General features: G+C 47.9%; 1 protein-coding gene across 1 annotated transcript in view; it reads left to right on the top strand.

The window, feature by feature from the left end:
• fut8a (fucosyltransferase 8a (alpha (1,6) fucosyltransferase)) overlaps nt 1-16,513 on the top strand; it is a 190,556-nt gene that overhangs the window by 145,775 nt on the left and 28,268 nt on the right. The window contains 1 exon segment of the mRNA XM_064953339.1: nt 12,809-12,930. Within this exon segment, the coding sequence (XP_064809411.1) occupies nt 12,809-12,930 (122 nt within the window).

Genomic DNA, 16,513 nt, shown 5'->3' on the forward strand with positions numbered 1-16,513 from the left:
AGTAGTAGTAGCAGTAGCAGTAGTAGTAGCAGCAGTAGGAGCAGTAGTAGTGGTAGTGGTAGTAGCGGTGTAGTAATAGTAGTAGTAGTAGTAGTAGTGGTAGTAGTAGGTAGTAGTAGTGGTAGTGGTGCGGTGGTGGTGAGGTGTGGTAGTGGTAGTAGTAGTAGCGGTGGCGGTGGCGGTGGTAGTAGTAGTAGTAGTATTAGCGGTATGCAGTTGGTGGCGTAGCGGCGGTAGTGGTAGAAGTAGTAGTGGCGGTGGTAGCGGCGGTAGCCGTTACTAGTAGTAGTGGTGGTGGCAGCGGTGGCGGTGGTAATGGTAGTAGTGGTAGTAGTGGTAGTATGCTGCGGCGGTGGCGGTGGTAGCGGTAGCAGTAGTGGTAGTGGCGGCGGTAGCGGTGGTAGAGTGGTGGTGGTGGTAGTGGTGCGGCGGCGGCGGCGGTGGTGGTAGCGCGGCGGTATGTGTGGTAGCGGCGGTGGTGGTGGTGGTAGTGGCAGCGGTGGTAGTAGTGGTAGCGGCGGTATGGTGGTAGCGGCGGTATGCGTGGTAGCGTAGCGGCAGCGGCGGTATGGTAGTGGTGTAGTAGCAGCGGTGTATGGTGGTGGTAGACGGTGGCGGTGGCGGTGGCGGTGGCGGTGGCGGTGGTGGTAGTGGTGGTGGTAGCGGCGGTAGCGGTGGCGGTGGTGGTAGTGGTGGTGGTAGTGGTAGTAGCGGCGGTGGCGGCGGTGTGGTGGTGGCAGCGGTGGTGTGGTGGTGGCGGTGGTGGTAGTGGTAGCGGTATCGTGGTAGTAGCAGCTGTATGTAGGTAGTGGTAGTAGTGGTAGTGGTAGTAGTGGCGGTGGCGGTGGTGTAGCGGCGGTGGCGGTGGTGGTGGTAGTGGTAGTGGTATTAGCGGCGGTATGGGTTGTGGTAGCAGCAGCGGTAGTGGTAAGTAGAGTAGTAGTGGTGGTGGTGGTAGTAGCGGTGGCGGTGGTGGTAGTGGCGGCGGTGGTAGCGGTGGTAGTAGTGGTGGTAGCGGTGGTAATGGTAGTAGGTAGTGGTGGTGGTGTAGTAGTAGTCGTAGGTGCGGTGGTGGTGGTGGTGGTGGGTATAGTGGTAGTGGTAGTGGCGGCGGTAGCGGTAGCGGTGGTGGTAGTGGTATTAGCGGCGGTATGAGTTGTAGTGGCAGCGGCGGTAGTGGTAGAGTAGTAGTGGCGGTGGTGGCGGCGGTGGCCGTGGTAGCGGTAGTAGCAGCAGTAGCAGTAGTAGTAGTAGCAGCAGTAGCAGTAGTAGTAGTGCAGCAGCAGCAGCAGCAGTAGTAGTAGCAGCAGCAGTATGTGTAGTAGCAGCAGTAGTAGTAGTAGTAGTAGCAGCAGTAGTAGTAGTAGTAGCAGCAGTATGAGTAGTAGTAGCAGCAGTATGAGTAGTAGCAGCAGCAGTATGAGTAGTAGCAGCAGTAGTATTAGTAGTAGCAGCAGTATGAGTAGTAAAAGCAGTATGAGTAGTAGTAGCAGCAGTATGAGTAGTAGCAGCAGTAGTAGTAGTAGCAGCAGTAGCAGTAGCAGTAGTAGTAGTAGTAGCAGTATGAGTAGTAGTAGCAGCAGTATGAGTAGTAGCAGCAGCAGTATGAGTAGTAGTAGACAGTAGCAGTAGCAGTAGCAGTAGTAGTTGTAGTACCAGTATGAGTTGTAGTAGCAGCAGTAGTAGTAGAAGTAGTAGTAGTAGTAGCAGCATTAGCAGTAGTAGTAGCAGCAGTAGCAGTAGCAGCAGTAGTAGTAGTAGTAGTAGTAGCAGTAGCAGTAGTAGTAGCAGTAGCAGTAGTAGTTGTAACAGTAGCAGCAGCAGTTGTAGTAGTAGTAACAGTAGCAGTAGTAGTAGTAGTAGTAGTAGCAGCAGCAGTAGCAGTTGTAGTAGTAGTAGTTGTAGTAGTTATAGTAGTGGTAGCAGTAGTAGTAGTAGTAGTAGTAGTAGTAGTTGCAGTAGTAGTAGTAGTAGTAGTAGTAGCAGCAGCAGTAGTAGTTGTAGTAGTAGTATTAGTAGTGGCAGCAGCAGTTCTAGTAGTAGTTGTAGCAGCAGCAGTAGTAGTAGTAGTAGTAGTGGCAACAGCAGTAGTAGTAGTAGTGGCAGCAGTAGTAGTAGTAGTGGCCCTTTAAACAGCACTGACCCCTGCTGTCTGAAGTTTGAAGGTCTGGGACAGGTAGCACGTCCGGTGAACAGGTCAGGAGTCCATAGCCACAGGCAGAACAGTAGTAGTAGTACAGCAGTAGTACTAGGAGTACTAGTAGAGGTAGTAGCAGCAGCAGTAGTTGTAGTAGTAGTAGCAGAAACAGCAGTAGTAGTAGTACAGTAGTAGTAGTAGTTGTAGTAGTTATAGTAGTAGTAGCAGTAGTAGTAGTAGTAGTATTAATAGTTGCAGTAGCAGTAGTAGTAGCAGCAGCAGTAGTACTACTAGTAGTAGTACTAGTAGCAGCAGCAGTAGTAGTAGTACTAGTAGCAGCAACAGTAGTAGTTGTAGTAGTAGTATTAGTAGTGGCAGCAGCAGTACTAGTAGTAGTTGTAGCAGCAGCAGTAGTAGTAGTAGTAGTAGTAGCACCAGTAGTAATAGTAGTAGTACTAGTAGCAGCAGCAGTAGTAGTAGTACTAGTAGCAGCAGCAGTAGTAGTTGTAGTAGTAGTATTAGTAGTGGCAGCAGCAGTACTAGTAGTAGTTGTAGCAGCAGCAGTAGTAGTAGTAGTAGTAGTAGTGGCAGCAGCAGTACTAGTAGTAGTAGTAATGGCAGCAGTAGTAGTAGTAGTAGTATTAGTAGTGGCAGCAGCAGTACTAGTAGTAGTTGTAGCAGCAGCAGTAGTAGTAGTAGTAGTAGTAGTGGCAGCAGCAGTACTAGTAGTAGTTGTAGCAGCAGCAGTAGTAGTAGTAGTAGTGGTAGTGGCAGCAGCAGTACTAGTAGTAGTAGTAGTGGCAGCAGTAGTTGTAGTAGTAGCCCTTTAAACAGCACTGACCCCTGCTGTCTGAAGTTTAGTTCATTAAGATATCAATTAGTTACTGCACAGGCAGCAGTTACTCTTCCTGGGGTCCACGTAGAACTTACTAATACATGACAAGGTTCAGAACAGTTATGGACAAGAAAAACTTAAGATATTACATACAATTCTAAATAACAAATATGAATAAAATAAGAGTTATATATAAGAAACAACACAAATACTATTTACACACCATTCATGCAATGCATTCGGAAAGTATTCAGACACCTTAACAATTTCCACATTTTGTTACGTTACAGCCTTATTCTAAAATGTATTGAATATTTTTTTTCTCTCATCAATCTACACACAATAACACATAATGACGAAGCAAAAATATATTTTTAGAATGTTTTGCAAAAAATGGAAATATGACATTGGCATAAGAATTTAGACCCTTTACTCAGTACTTTGTTGAATCAGCTTTGGCAGCAATTACAGCCTCAAGTCTTGGGTATGATTGTATTTGTGAAGTTTCTCCCATTCTTCTCTGCATATCCTCTCAAGCTCCGTCAGGTTGGATGTGGAGCTTCACTGCACAGCTATTTTCAGGTCTCTCCAGAGATGTTCGATTGGGTTCAAGTCCGAACTCTGGCTGTGCCACTCAAAGACATTCAGAGACTTGTCCCAAAGCCACTCCTGCGTTGTCTTGGCTGTGTGCTTAAGGTCGTTGTCCTGTTGGAAGGTGAATCTTGGCTCCAGTCCGAGGTCCTGAGCGCTCTGCAGCAGGTTTTCATCAAGGATCTCTATGTGCTTTGCTCCATTCATCTTTCCCTCCATCCTGACTAGTCTCCCAGTCCCTGCCACTGAAAAACATCCTCGTAACATGATGCTGCCACCACCATGCTTCACCATTGGGATGGTGCCAGGTTTCCTCCAGACGTGACGCTTGGCATTCAGGCAAAGAGTTCAATCTTGGTTTCATCAGACCAGAGAATCTTGATTCTCATTGTCTGAGAGTCTTTAGGTGCCTTTTGGCAAACTCCAAAGCGGGCTCTCGTGCCTTTTACTAAGGAGTGGCTTCCGTCTGGCCAATCTATCATAAAGGCCTGATATGTGGAGTGCTGCTGAGATGGTTGTCCTTCTGGAAGTTTCTCCCATCTCCACAGAGGAACTCTGGAGCTCTGTCAGAGTGACCATCAGGTTCTTGGTCACCCTGACCAAGGCCCTTCTCCCCCGATTGCTCAGTTTGGCCGGGCAGCCAGCTCTAGGAAGAGTCTTGGTGGTTCCAAACGTCTTCCATTTAAGAATGATGAAGAAGAACTGTTTATTTTATATTACATCAGCAGTTGTCACAAAGTTCTTAACAGATACCTATAGGGCTTTGGTCAAAGTAATGCATTATAAAGGAATGCGATTTGGTACACAGTCTGAGACTGCAGCAGTGTACGGAATCTCTCTGAGGAAGTGCAGTAATGAGACTACTGGCTGTTCTAGTAGGGCCCCTAGAGAGAGGAGGAATGTGGAGAGTGGAGAGACACTGTGATGGCAGAACCATGCAGAGACAGCGGAGGAGATTTAGAATCCTGTTTGACCAAGACAGCGGTGTGTGTGTTTACCAGCAGGTGACCAAGCCTCAGTGTGTGTGTTCACTGTAACGCCATAAGTGATAGTCGGTCAGGGTCTGAGGACGGGTGGCAGTTTGTTTTTGTATTTATTATGGATCCCCATTAGCTGTTGCCAAGGCAGCAGCTACTCTTCCTGGGGTCCAAACACATTAAGACACTTACATTACATATAAAACAAAAGAGAAAACAGTACATCATGTAAAATTATTACACCACTACATATCTACACTACAAAATGTATAATACCACCTGACAACAATATTACAATGTAGGTGTGTGTAGAGTGCGTGTGGTAGTGTGTGTGTACATATGTGTGTGTCTGTTCCTATGTGTGTATCTATTCACAGTCCCTGCTGTTCCAAAAGGTATATTTTGATCAGCTTCTTTAAATCTGATTCTACTGCTTGCATCACTTACCTGATGTGGAATAGAGTTCCATGTAGTCATGGCTCTATGTAATTGGTGTTGTACTGTGCTGTACTGTATGTGTCTGCCTGGTTCTCATTGTCTGTGAATCTTGCTTTAGGCTCATCTGTCGGAGCTGAAGTATGTTGTTTTGGTACCCCAACTTGACCCCATTCAATTTAAAACTAGTAACCAGGTTCCAAATAAATATTACAGCCTATATATCCCACCACTCAGCCTACATATCCCACCACTCAGCCTACATATCCCACCACTCAGCCTGCATATCCCACCACTCAGCCTACATATCCCACCACTCAGCCTATATATCCCACCACTCAGCCTACATATCCTACCACTCAGCCTACATATCCCACCACTCAGCCTACATATCCCACCACTCAGCCTACATATCCCACCACTCAGCCTACATATCCCACCACTCATCAGCCTACATATCCTACCACTCAGCCTACATATCCCACCACTCAGCCTACATATCCTACCACTCAGCCTACGTATCCTACCACTCAGCCTATATATCCCACCATTCAGCCTACATATCCCACCACTCAGCCTACATATCCCACCACTCAGCCTACATATCCCACCACTCAGCCTACATATCCTACCACTCAGCCTACATATCCCACCACTCAGCCTACATATCCCACCACTCAGCCTACATATCCTACCACTCATCAGCCTACATATCCTACCACTCAGCCTACATATCCCACCACTCAGCCTACATATCCCACCACTCTGCCTACATATCCTACCACTCAGCCTACATATCCTACCACTCAGCATACATATCCCACCACTCAGCCTACATATCCCACCACTCAGCCTACATATCCTACCACTCATCAGACTACATATCCTACCACTCAGCCTACATATCCCACCACTCAGCCTACATATCCTACCACTCATCAGCCTACATATCCTACCACTCAGCCTACATATCCTACCACTCAGCATACATATCCCACCACTCAGCCTACATATCCTACCACTCAGCCAACATATCCCACCACTCAGCCAACATATCCCACCACTCAGCCTACATATCCTACCACTCAGCCTACATATCCTACCACTCAGCCAACATATCCCACCACTCAGCCTACATATCCCACCACTCAGCCTACATATCCTACCACTCAGCATACATATCCCACCACTCAGCCTACATATCCTACCACTCAGCCAACATATCCCACCACTCAGCCTACATATCCTACCACTCAGCCAACATATCCTACCACTCAGCCAACATATCCCACCACTCAGCCAACATATCCCACCACTCAGCCTACATATCCCACCACTCAGCCAACATATCCCACCACTCAGCCTACATATCCCACCACTCAGCCTACATATCCTACCACTCAGCCAACATATCCCACCACTCAGCCAACATATCCCACCACTCAGCCTACATATCCTACCACTCAGCCAACATATCCCACCACTCAGCCAACATATCCCACCTCTCAGCCTACATATCCTACCACTCTGCCTACATATCCCACCACTCAGCCTACATATCCCACCACTCTGCCTACATATCCCACCACTCAGCCTACATATCCCACCACTCTGCCTACATATCCTACCACTCAGCCTACATATCCTACCACTCAGCATACATATCCCACCACTCAGCCTACATATCCCACCACTCAGCCTACATATCCTACCACTCATCAGACTACATATCCTACCACTCAGCCTACATATCCCACCACTCAGCCTACATATCCTACCACTCATCAGCCTACATATCCTACCACTCAGCCTACATATCCCACCACTCAGCCTACATATCCCACCACTCAGCCTACATATCCCACCACTCAGCCAACATATCCCACCACTCAGCCTACATATCCTACCACTCATCAGCCTACGTATCCTACCACTCAGCCTACATATCCCACCACTCAGCCTACATATCCCACCACTCAGCCTACATATCCTACCACTCAGCCTACATATCCTACCACTCAGCCTACATATCCCACCACTCAGCCTACATATCCCACCACTCAGCCAACATATCCCACCACTCAGCCTACATATCCCACCACTCAGCCAACATATCCCACCACTCAGCCTACATATCCTACCACTCATCAGCCTACATATCCTACCACTCAGCCTACATATCCCACCACTCAGCCTACGTATCCTACCACTCAGCCTACATATCCTACCACTCATCAGCCTACATATCCTACCACTCAGCCTACATATCCCACCACTCAGCCTACATATCCCACCACTCAGCCTACATATCCTACCACTCAGCCTACATATCCCACCACTCAGCCTACATATCCTACCACTCAGCCTACATATCCCACCACTCAGCCTACATATCCCATCACTCAGCCTACATATCCCACCACTCAGCCTACATATCCCACTACTCAGCCAACATATCCCACACTCAGCCTACATATCCCACCACTCAGCCAACATATCCCACCACTAGGCCTACATATCCCACCACTCAGCCTACATATCCCACCACTCAGCCTACATATCCCACAGCTCAGCCTACATATCCTACCACTCAGCCTACATATCCTACCACTCAGCCTACATATCCCACCACTCAGCCTACGTATCCTACCACTCAGCCTACATATCCTACCACTCATCAGCCTACATATCCTACCACTCAGCCTACATATCCCACCACTCAGCCTACATATCCCACCACTCAGCCTACATATCCTACCACTCAGCCTACATATCCCACCACTCAGCCTACATATCCTACCACTCAGCCTACATATCCCACCACTCAGCCTACATATCCCATCACTCAGCCTACATATCCCACCACTCAGCCTACATATCCCACTACTCAGCCAACATATCCCACACTCAGCCTACATATCCCACCACTCAGCCAACATATCCCACCACTAGGCCTACATATCCCACCACTCAGCCTACATATCCCACCACTCAGCCAACATATCCCACCACTAGGCCTACATATCCTACCACTCAGCCTACATATCCCACCACTCAGCCTACATATCCCACCACCCAGCCTACATATCCCACCACTCAGCCTACATATCCCACCACTCAGCCTACATATCCTACGACTCATCAGCCTACATATCCCACCACTCAGCCTACATATCCTACGACTCATCAGCCTACATATCCCACCACTCAGCCTACATATCCCACCACTCAGCCTACATATCCCACCACTCAGCCTACATATCCCACCACTCAGCCAACATATCCCACCACTCAGCCTACATATCCCACCACTCAGCCAACATATCCCACCACTCAGCCTACATATCCCACCACTCAGCCAACATATCCCACCACTCAGCCTATATATCCCACCACTCAGCCTACATATCCCACCACTCAGCCTACATATCCCACCACTCAGCCTACATATCCCACCACTCAGCCTACATATCCTACCACTCAGCCTACATATCCTACCACTCAGCCTACATATCCCACCACTCAGCCTACATATCCTACCACTCAGCCTACATATCCCACCACTCAGCCTACATATCCCACCACTCAGCCTACATATCCCACCACTCAGCCTACATATCCCACCACTCAGCCTACGTATCCTACCACTCAGCCTACATATCCCACCACTCAGCCTACATATCCCACCACTCAGCCAACGTATCCCACCACTCAGCCTACATATCCCACCACTCAGCCTACATATCCTACCACTCAGCCAACGTATCCCACCACTCAGCCTACATATCCCACCACTCAGCCTACATATCCCACCACTCAGCCTACATATCCCACCACTCAGCCTACATATCCTACCACTCATCAGCCTACATATCCCACCACTCAGCCTACATATCCCACCACTCAGCCTACATATCCCACCACTCAGCCTACATATCCTACCACTCATCAGCCTACATATCCCACCACTCAGCCTACATATCCCACCACTCAGCCAACGTATCCCACCACTCAGCCAACATATCCCACCACTCAGCCTATATATCCCACCACTCAGCCTACATATCCTACCACTCAGCCTACATATCCCACCACTCAGCCTATATATCCCACCACTCAGCCTACATATCCCACCACTCAGCCTATATATCCCACCACTCAGCCTACATATCCCACCACTCAGCCTACATTTCCCACCACCCAGCCTACATATCCCACCACTCAGCCTACATATCCTACCACTCAGCCTACATATCCTACCACTCAGCCTACATATCCCACCACTCAGCCTGCATATCCCACCACTCAGCCAACATATCCCACCACTCAGCCAACATATCCCACCACTCAGCCTACATATCCTACCACTCAGCCTACATATCCCACCACTCAGCCTACATATCCCACCACTCAGCCTACATATCCCACCACTCAGCCTACATATCCTACCACTCAGCCTACATATCCCACCACTCAGCCTACATATCCTACCACTCAGCCTACATATCCCACCACTCAGCCTACATATCCCACCACTCAGCCTACATATCCCACCACTCAGCCTACATATCCCACCACTCAGCCTACATATCCCACCACTCAGCCTACATATCCTACCACTCAGCCTACATATCCCACCACTCAGCCTACATATCCTACCACTCAGCCTACATATCCCACCACTCAGCCTACATATCCCACCACTCAGCCTACATATCCCACCACTCAGCCTACATATCCCACCACTCAGCCTACGTATCCCACCACTCAGCCAACATATCCCACCACTCAGCCTACATATCCTACCACTCATCAGCCTACATATCCCACCACTCAGCCTACATATCCTACCACTCAGCCTACATATCCCACCACTCAGCCTGCATATCCCACCACTCAGCCAACATATCCCACCACTCAGCCAACATATCCCACCACTCAGCCTACATATCCTACCACTCAGCCTACATATCCCACCACTCAGCCTACATATCCCACCACTCAGCCTACATATCCCACCACTCAGCCTACATATCCCACCACTCAGCCTACATATCCTACCACTCAGCCTACATATCCCACCACTCAGCCTACATATCCTACCACTCAGCCTACATATCCCACCACTCAGCCTACATATCCCACCACTCAGCCTACATATCCCACCACTCAGCCTACATATCCTACCACTCAGCCTACATATCCCACCACTCAGCCTACATATCCCACCACTCAGCCTACATATCCCACCACTCAGCCTACATATCCCACCACTCAGCCTACATATCCCACCACTCAGCCTACATATCCCACCACTCAGCCTACATTTCCCACCACTCAGCCTACATATCCCACCACTCAGCCTACATATCCCACCACTCAGCCTACATATCCCATCTCTCTGTCCTCCCTCTTCTCCATCTTAGCCTCTCTGTCCTCTCTCTTCTCTATCTCAGTCTTTCTGTCCTCCCTTCTCTCCATCTCAGTCTTTCTGTCCTCCCTTCTCTCTATCTCAGTCTTTCTGTCCTCCCTTCTCTCCATCTCAGTCTTTCTGTCCTCCCTGTTCTCTATCTCAGTCTTTCTGTCCTCCCTTCTCTCCATCTCAGTCTTTCTGTCCTCCCTTCTCTCTATCTCAGTCTCTCTGTCCTCCCTTCTCTCCATCTCATCCTCTCTGTCCTCCCTCTTCTCTATCTCAGTCTTTCTGTCCTCCCTTCTCTCCATCTCATCCTCTCTGTCCTCCCTCCTCCCCATCTCATCCTCTCTGTCCTCCCTCTTCTCTATCTCAGTCTTTCTGTCCTCCCTCCTCCCCATCTCATCCTCTCTATCCTCCCTTCTCTCCATCTCAGTCTCTCTGTCCTCCCTCCTCCCCATCTCAGCCTCTCTTCCAGCTTACCATCCATTCCAGCGGAAGTAATGTCAGAGCTCTCTATAGAGCTTCACTACATCATGAAATGTACAAATATAAGCTTTTTGTACTCGTAGAGGCCAGGCACTGATGTACTCAAGTAAGAGTTCAGTGCTGTGAACATGATGGGGTATCGAGATGGGAGTGAGAGATGGTTTGTCCTGTGGGTGGCTTGTCCTGTGGGTGGCTTGTCCTGTGAATGGCTTGTCCTGTGAATGGCTTGTCCTGTGGGTGGCTTGTCCTGTGGGTGGCTTGTCCTGTGGGTGGCTTGTCCTGTGGGTGGCTTGTCCTGTGGGTGGCTTGTCCTGTGGGTGGCTTGTCCCAACCCTTTTGACAAACATTAGCTGGCTGCTCATCTAAACCCCAGCCGCTCCTCTCCTCCTCTTCTGTCCTCCTCTTCTCTCCTCCTCTCTGACTTTCACCTCATTTCATCCTTGACCAGCCATGAATGACATAAATATTTGACATTTCAGTTTCTTTCCTCCTCCTGTTTCATCTCTGTACTATGGCTGTGCATTCCTGATGAGTCAGGCATTGTGATGTGACCAACCACACACAGACACAGTTACAAACACACGCGTGCTTGCGCACGCACACACACACACACACACACACACACACACACAGGGAAGCCCGCTGTTTGCCATTACAGAACGCCACGCATAATTTCATGTCACAGTTGCCTGCTTTAGACATATATTGATTCTCAGCTAGGCTTCTGAGATAAGACTGCTGTCAATGCTGCATCCATGGAGACACAGGTGGGGAATATCAATCACCATGGTTACTCTCATAGTTACTGTCATCCTACTCAGTTGATGTGTTTTCAGGTCATACACTATATGAGGTTGTGATATTCAGAAGGCCTTGTCCTCTATATGGTGTATAGAAGGCTCTCACCCTTGTTTAACTGACCCGCTCTACTTCTCTCTCTTCTACTTGTTGTTGAGGAGGAGCTGCCAGGGGAACTCTTACCCCACGTGGCTCTAACTTTCTTCTCGGCAGGACGTAGGGTGATGAATAGCTACTGCCACTGAATGAATTGCCTTGCGGTCATTGGCTGTTCTCACGCCTTACCACTGATTATTTTAAACACACACACACACACACACCACTAATCATTATAAACACACACACACACAAAGACACACATAGTCGACTCTCATACCTCACCTCTGATCATTGCATTAAATTGGCGCTTGGAGGTGGGATTGAGCGCAGCCAAACGCAAAGCCCCCAGGGAAATCAGCCTGTCGACACTCACCTTGACCTAGCAGGACAGGCACACACGCACCTATACTGTACACACACACACACACACACCTATACTGTACACACACACACACACACACACACACACACACACACACACACACACACACACACACACATACACACACACACACACACACACACACACATATACTGTACGCACACACAGACACATGTACACACACACACACACACCAATACTGTACACACACACGCACACATGGCTGGACACCTAGTGTAAAAAAACTCCACCCTTCTCCGGGCACTCTCACTGATGTTAGCTGTATTCCAGACTGACCCCTCCTCATTTCCTCTCCCCTGTCTCTAGGTTACCAGAAAGCCAGGTGAGTACAGACAGAGTGACCTTTAACCTCTGACCTCACCTCTCCATCTCTCTTGAAGGTTACCAGAAGGTCAGTCTGACGGGGGCCAGGTGGTGAGCGCAGGGAGACTGACCTCTGACCTCTCCTCTCCCCATATACTGTAGGTTACCAGAGGGTCAGTCTGACGGGGGCCAGGTGGTGAGCTCAAGGAGACTGACCTCTGACCTCTCCTCTCCCCATATACTGTAGGTTACCAGAGGGTCAGTCTGACGGGGGCAGGTGGTGAGCGCAGGGAGACTGACCTCTGACCTCTCCTCTCCCCATATACTGTAGGTTACCAGAGGGTCAGTCTGACGGGGGCCAGCTGGTGAGCGCAGGGAGACTGCGGACCTTGGAGGAACAGCTGATCAGAGCTAAAGAACAGATCAACTCCTATCGTAGCCTGCCTGGAGATGGTGAGACACACACACACACACACACACATATTGAGTTAAAGCTTAAGTGGAGTTGCCCATAGGCACAGATATAGGATGGGCTTACCCTCAATCAGGTGTTGAACTATGTACACTACATGACCAAAAGTATGTGGACACCTGCTCGCCGAACATCTCATTCCAAAATCATAGGTATTAATATGGAGTTGGTCCACCCTTTTGCTACTATAACAGCCTCCTCTCTTCTGGGAAGGCTTTCCACTAGATGTTGGAACATTGCTGTGGGGACTTGCTTCTATTCAGCCACAAGAGCATTAGTGTAACGGCGTTCTTCGTTTGTCGCAAGAAAGTAGGACCGAAATGCAGCGTGTTGGTTACTCATGTTTTTTAATGAAACAAATAACGGAACTATACATGAAATAACTAATAAATACAAAACAACAAAACTGAACGTGAAACCTATTACAGCCAATCTGGTGAACACTACACAGAGACAGGAACAATCACCCACGAAATACAAAGTGAAACCCAGGCTACCTAAATACGGTTCCCAATCAGAGACAATGAGAATCACCTGACTCTGATTGAGAACCGCCTCAGGCAGCCAAACCTATGCAACACCCCTACTCAGCCGCAATCCCAATAACTAAAAAACCCCACTACGAAATACAACAACATAAACCCATGTCACACCCTGGCCTGACCAACTAATTAACGAAAACACAAAATACTAAGACCAAGGCGTGACAATTAGTGAGGTCGGGCACTGATGTTGGGCGATTAGGCCTGGCTCGGAGTCGCTGTTCTTAAAGGTGTTCAATGGGGTAGAGGTCAGGGATCTGTGCAGGCCAGTCAAATTCTTCTACACCGATTTCTGTATGGACCTTCCTTTCTGCACTGCAGCATTGTCATGGTGAAACAAGAAAGGGCCTTCCCCAAACTGTTGGAAGCACAGAATCGTCTAGAATGTCATTATATGCTGTAGCGTTAAGATTCCCCTTCACTGGAACTATGGGGCCTGAACCATGAAAGTCAGCTCCAGACCAGGATTCCTCCTCCACCAAACTTGAGCTGATGTTGCTTCCAGAGGCAGTTTGGAACTCGGTAGTGGGTGTTGCAACCGAGGACAGATGATTTTTGTCAGCTACGTGCTTCAGTACCTGGCAGTCCCGTTCTGTGAGCTTGTGTGACCTTCACAACAACAGCACTTCCAGGAGGGCAGAGATTTGACGAAGTGACTTGTTAGAATGTTAGCATCCTATGACGATGCCATATTGAAAGTCACTGATCTCTTCAGTAAGGCCGTTCTACTGCCAGGGTTTGTCTGTGGAGATTGCATGACTGTTTGCCTGAATTTTATACACCTGTCAGCAACGGGTGTGGCTGAAATAGTTGAATCCACTCATCTGACGTGGTGTCCACATACTTTTGTATATACTGTATAGTGTATCTTGAAATGTAACTGATTTTGGGAGACTGATAGACAAGACTGTATGTTTTTAACATTGAGGCCTTGCATCATAGCCCTGGACCTAGTCTGGTACACAAGTGTCCTGAGCCATGCGTGATGAGAAGGTGGAGGGAATGTAATATCTGGATGTCGTGTGTCGATAACGGTCATTTCTGTAGTGAGACTAAAAATACAGCACTGCTCCCATTATTTATATAACACACATGTGTGCACACACCCAGGCAAACACACAAACACACACGCGCACACGCACACACACACACACACATATGCACACACCCAGGCAAACACACAAACACGCACGCGCACACGCACACACATACGCACACACCCAGGCAAACACACAAACACACACACGCACGCGCACACACACACGCACACACCCAGGCAAACACACAAACACGCATGCGCACACGCACGCACACACACACACACACACATACGCACACACCCAGGCAAACACACACACGCACGCGCACACACACACGCACACACCCAGGCAAACACACAAACACCCACACACACACACACACACACACACACACACACACACACACACACACACACACACACACACACACACACACACACACACACACACACACAAAAACCTTGGAAATTAGGACAGGAGGCAGTGAGGAGCAGTATTCCCAGGCAGGATTCCCTGTCCACTCCTCCATTCCTCTTTCCTCCTATTTCAGACAGAAAACTTAATTCCCTTTTCTTCACTGTAACATGAGCGCCACAAACAACTGTTCTTCTGGGTCGGCTGCTTCATTATACTGCCACAACCCTTAGTGTCGTTTGAAACATTATGAAAACAGGCTACATGAAGACAGTTAAGCATTGATTACTATGACTGTTATTATGTATGTATGGAGTGACCTAGTAAACCTGATATCTGATACCTGATGTAACAATGCTTTAAAGGCTACCTGAGGCTACTTGTCCCGTACAAACAATATAACAATGCTTTAAAGGCTACCTGAGGCTACTTGTCCCGTATAAACAATATAACAATGCTTTAAAGGCTACCTGAGGCTACTTGTCCCGTATAAACAATATAACAATGCTTTAAAGGCTACCTGAGGCTACTTGTCCCGTATAAACAATATAACAATGCTTTAAAGGCTACCTGAGGCTACTTGTCCTGTATAAACAATATAACAATGCTTTAAAGGCTACCTGAGGCTACTTGTCCCGTACAAACAATATAACAATGCTTTAAAGGCTACCTGAGGCTACTTGTCCCGTACAAACAATATAACAATGCTTTAAAGGCTACCTGAGGCTACTTGTCCTGTATAAACAATATAACAATGCTTTAAAGGCTACCTGAGGCTACTTGTCCCGTACAAACAATATAACAATGCTTTAAAGGCTACCTGAGGCTACTTGTCCCGTATAAACAATATAACAATGCTTTAAAGGCTACCTGAGGCTACTTGTCCCGTATAAACAATATAACAATGCTTTAAAGGCTACCTGAGGCTACTTGTCCCGTACAAACAATATAACAATGCTTTAAAGGCTACCTGAGGCTACTTGTCCCGTATAAACAATATAACAATGCTTTAAAGGCTACCTGAGGCTACTTGTCCCGTACAAACAATATAACAATGCTTTAAAGGCTACCTGAGGCTACTTGTCCTGTATAAACAATATAACAATGCTTTAAAGGCTACCTGAGGCTACTTGTCCCGTATAAACAATATAACAATGCTTTAAAGGCTATCTGAGGCTACTTGTCCTGTATAAACAATATAACAATGCTTTAAAGGCTACTCTAGGCTACTTGTCCTGTAGAAACAATAGCATGTCAGTTCTATATTAGTAATATGGCTCTGACCTTGTAGTACTAGAATGTCCTTAACTTAACTGCTGTGACACTTATTTGTCTGTGACACCATTTCCCATGATGTGCAATGAAGTAGGAAGAAGTGGGCCCAGGCCAGAGACTGATCTCAGGACAGTTTGCCCTTTCCCTTTTAAAGCTTAAGGGTTAATCCTGGATGTTAATCCTGGATCTGTCTCTAAGGGCAAACTTTATTGTCCATTGAAATGGATATGTTTCTTCTCATTGAGTCACCCAAGAGTCTGTAAACAGCACAAGTTCAGCGGCAGAGCAGCGCC

Source organism: Oncorhynchus masou, chromosome 32 (assembly GCF_036934945.1).
Source record: "Oncorhynchus masou masou isolate Uvic2021 chromosome 32, UVic_Omas_1.1, whole genome shotgun sequence".
NCBI classification, from domain to species: domain Eukaryota; kingdom Metazoa; phylum Chordata; class Actinopteri; order Salmoniformes; family Salmonidae; genus Oncorhynchus; species Oncorhynchus masou.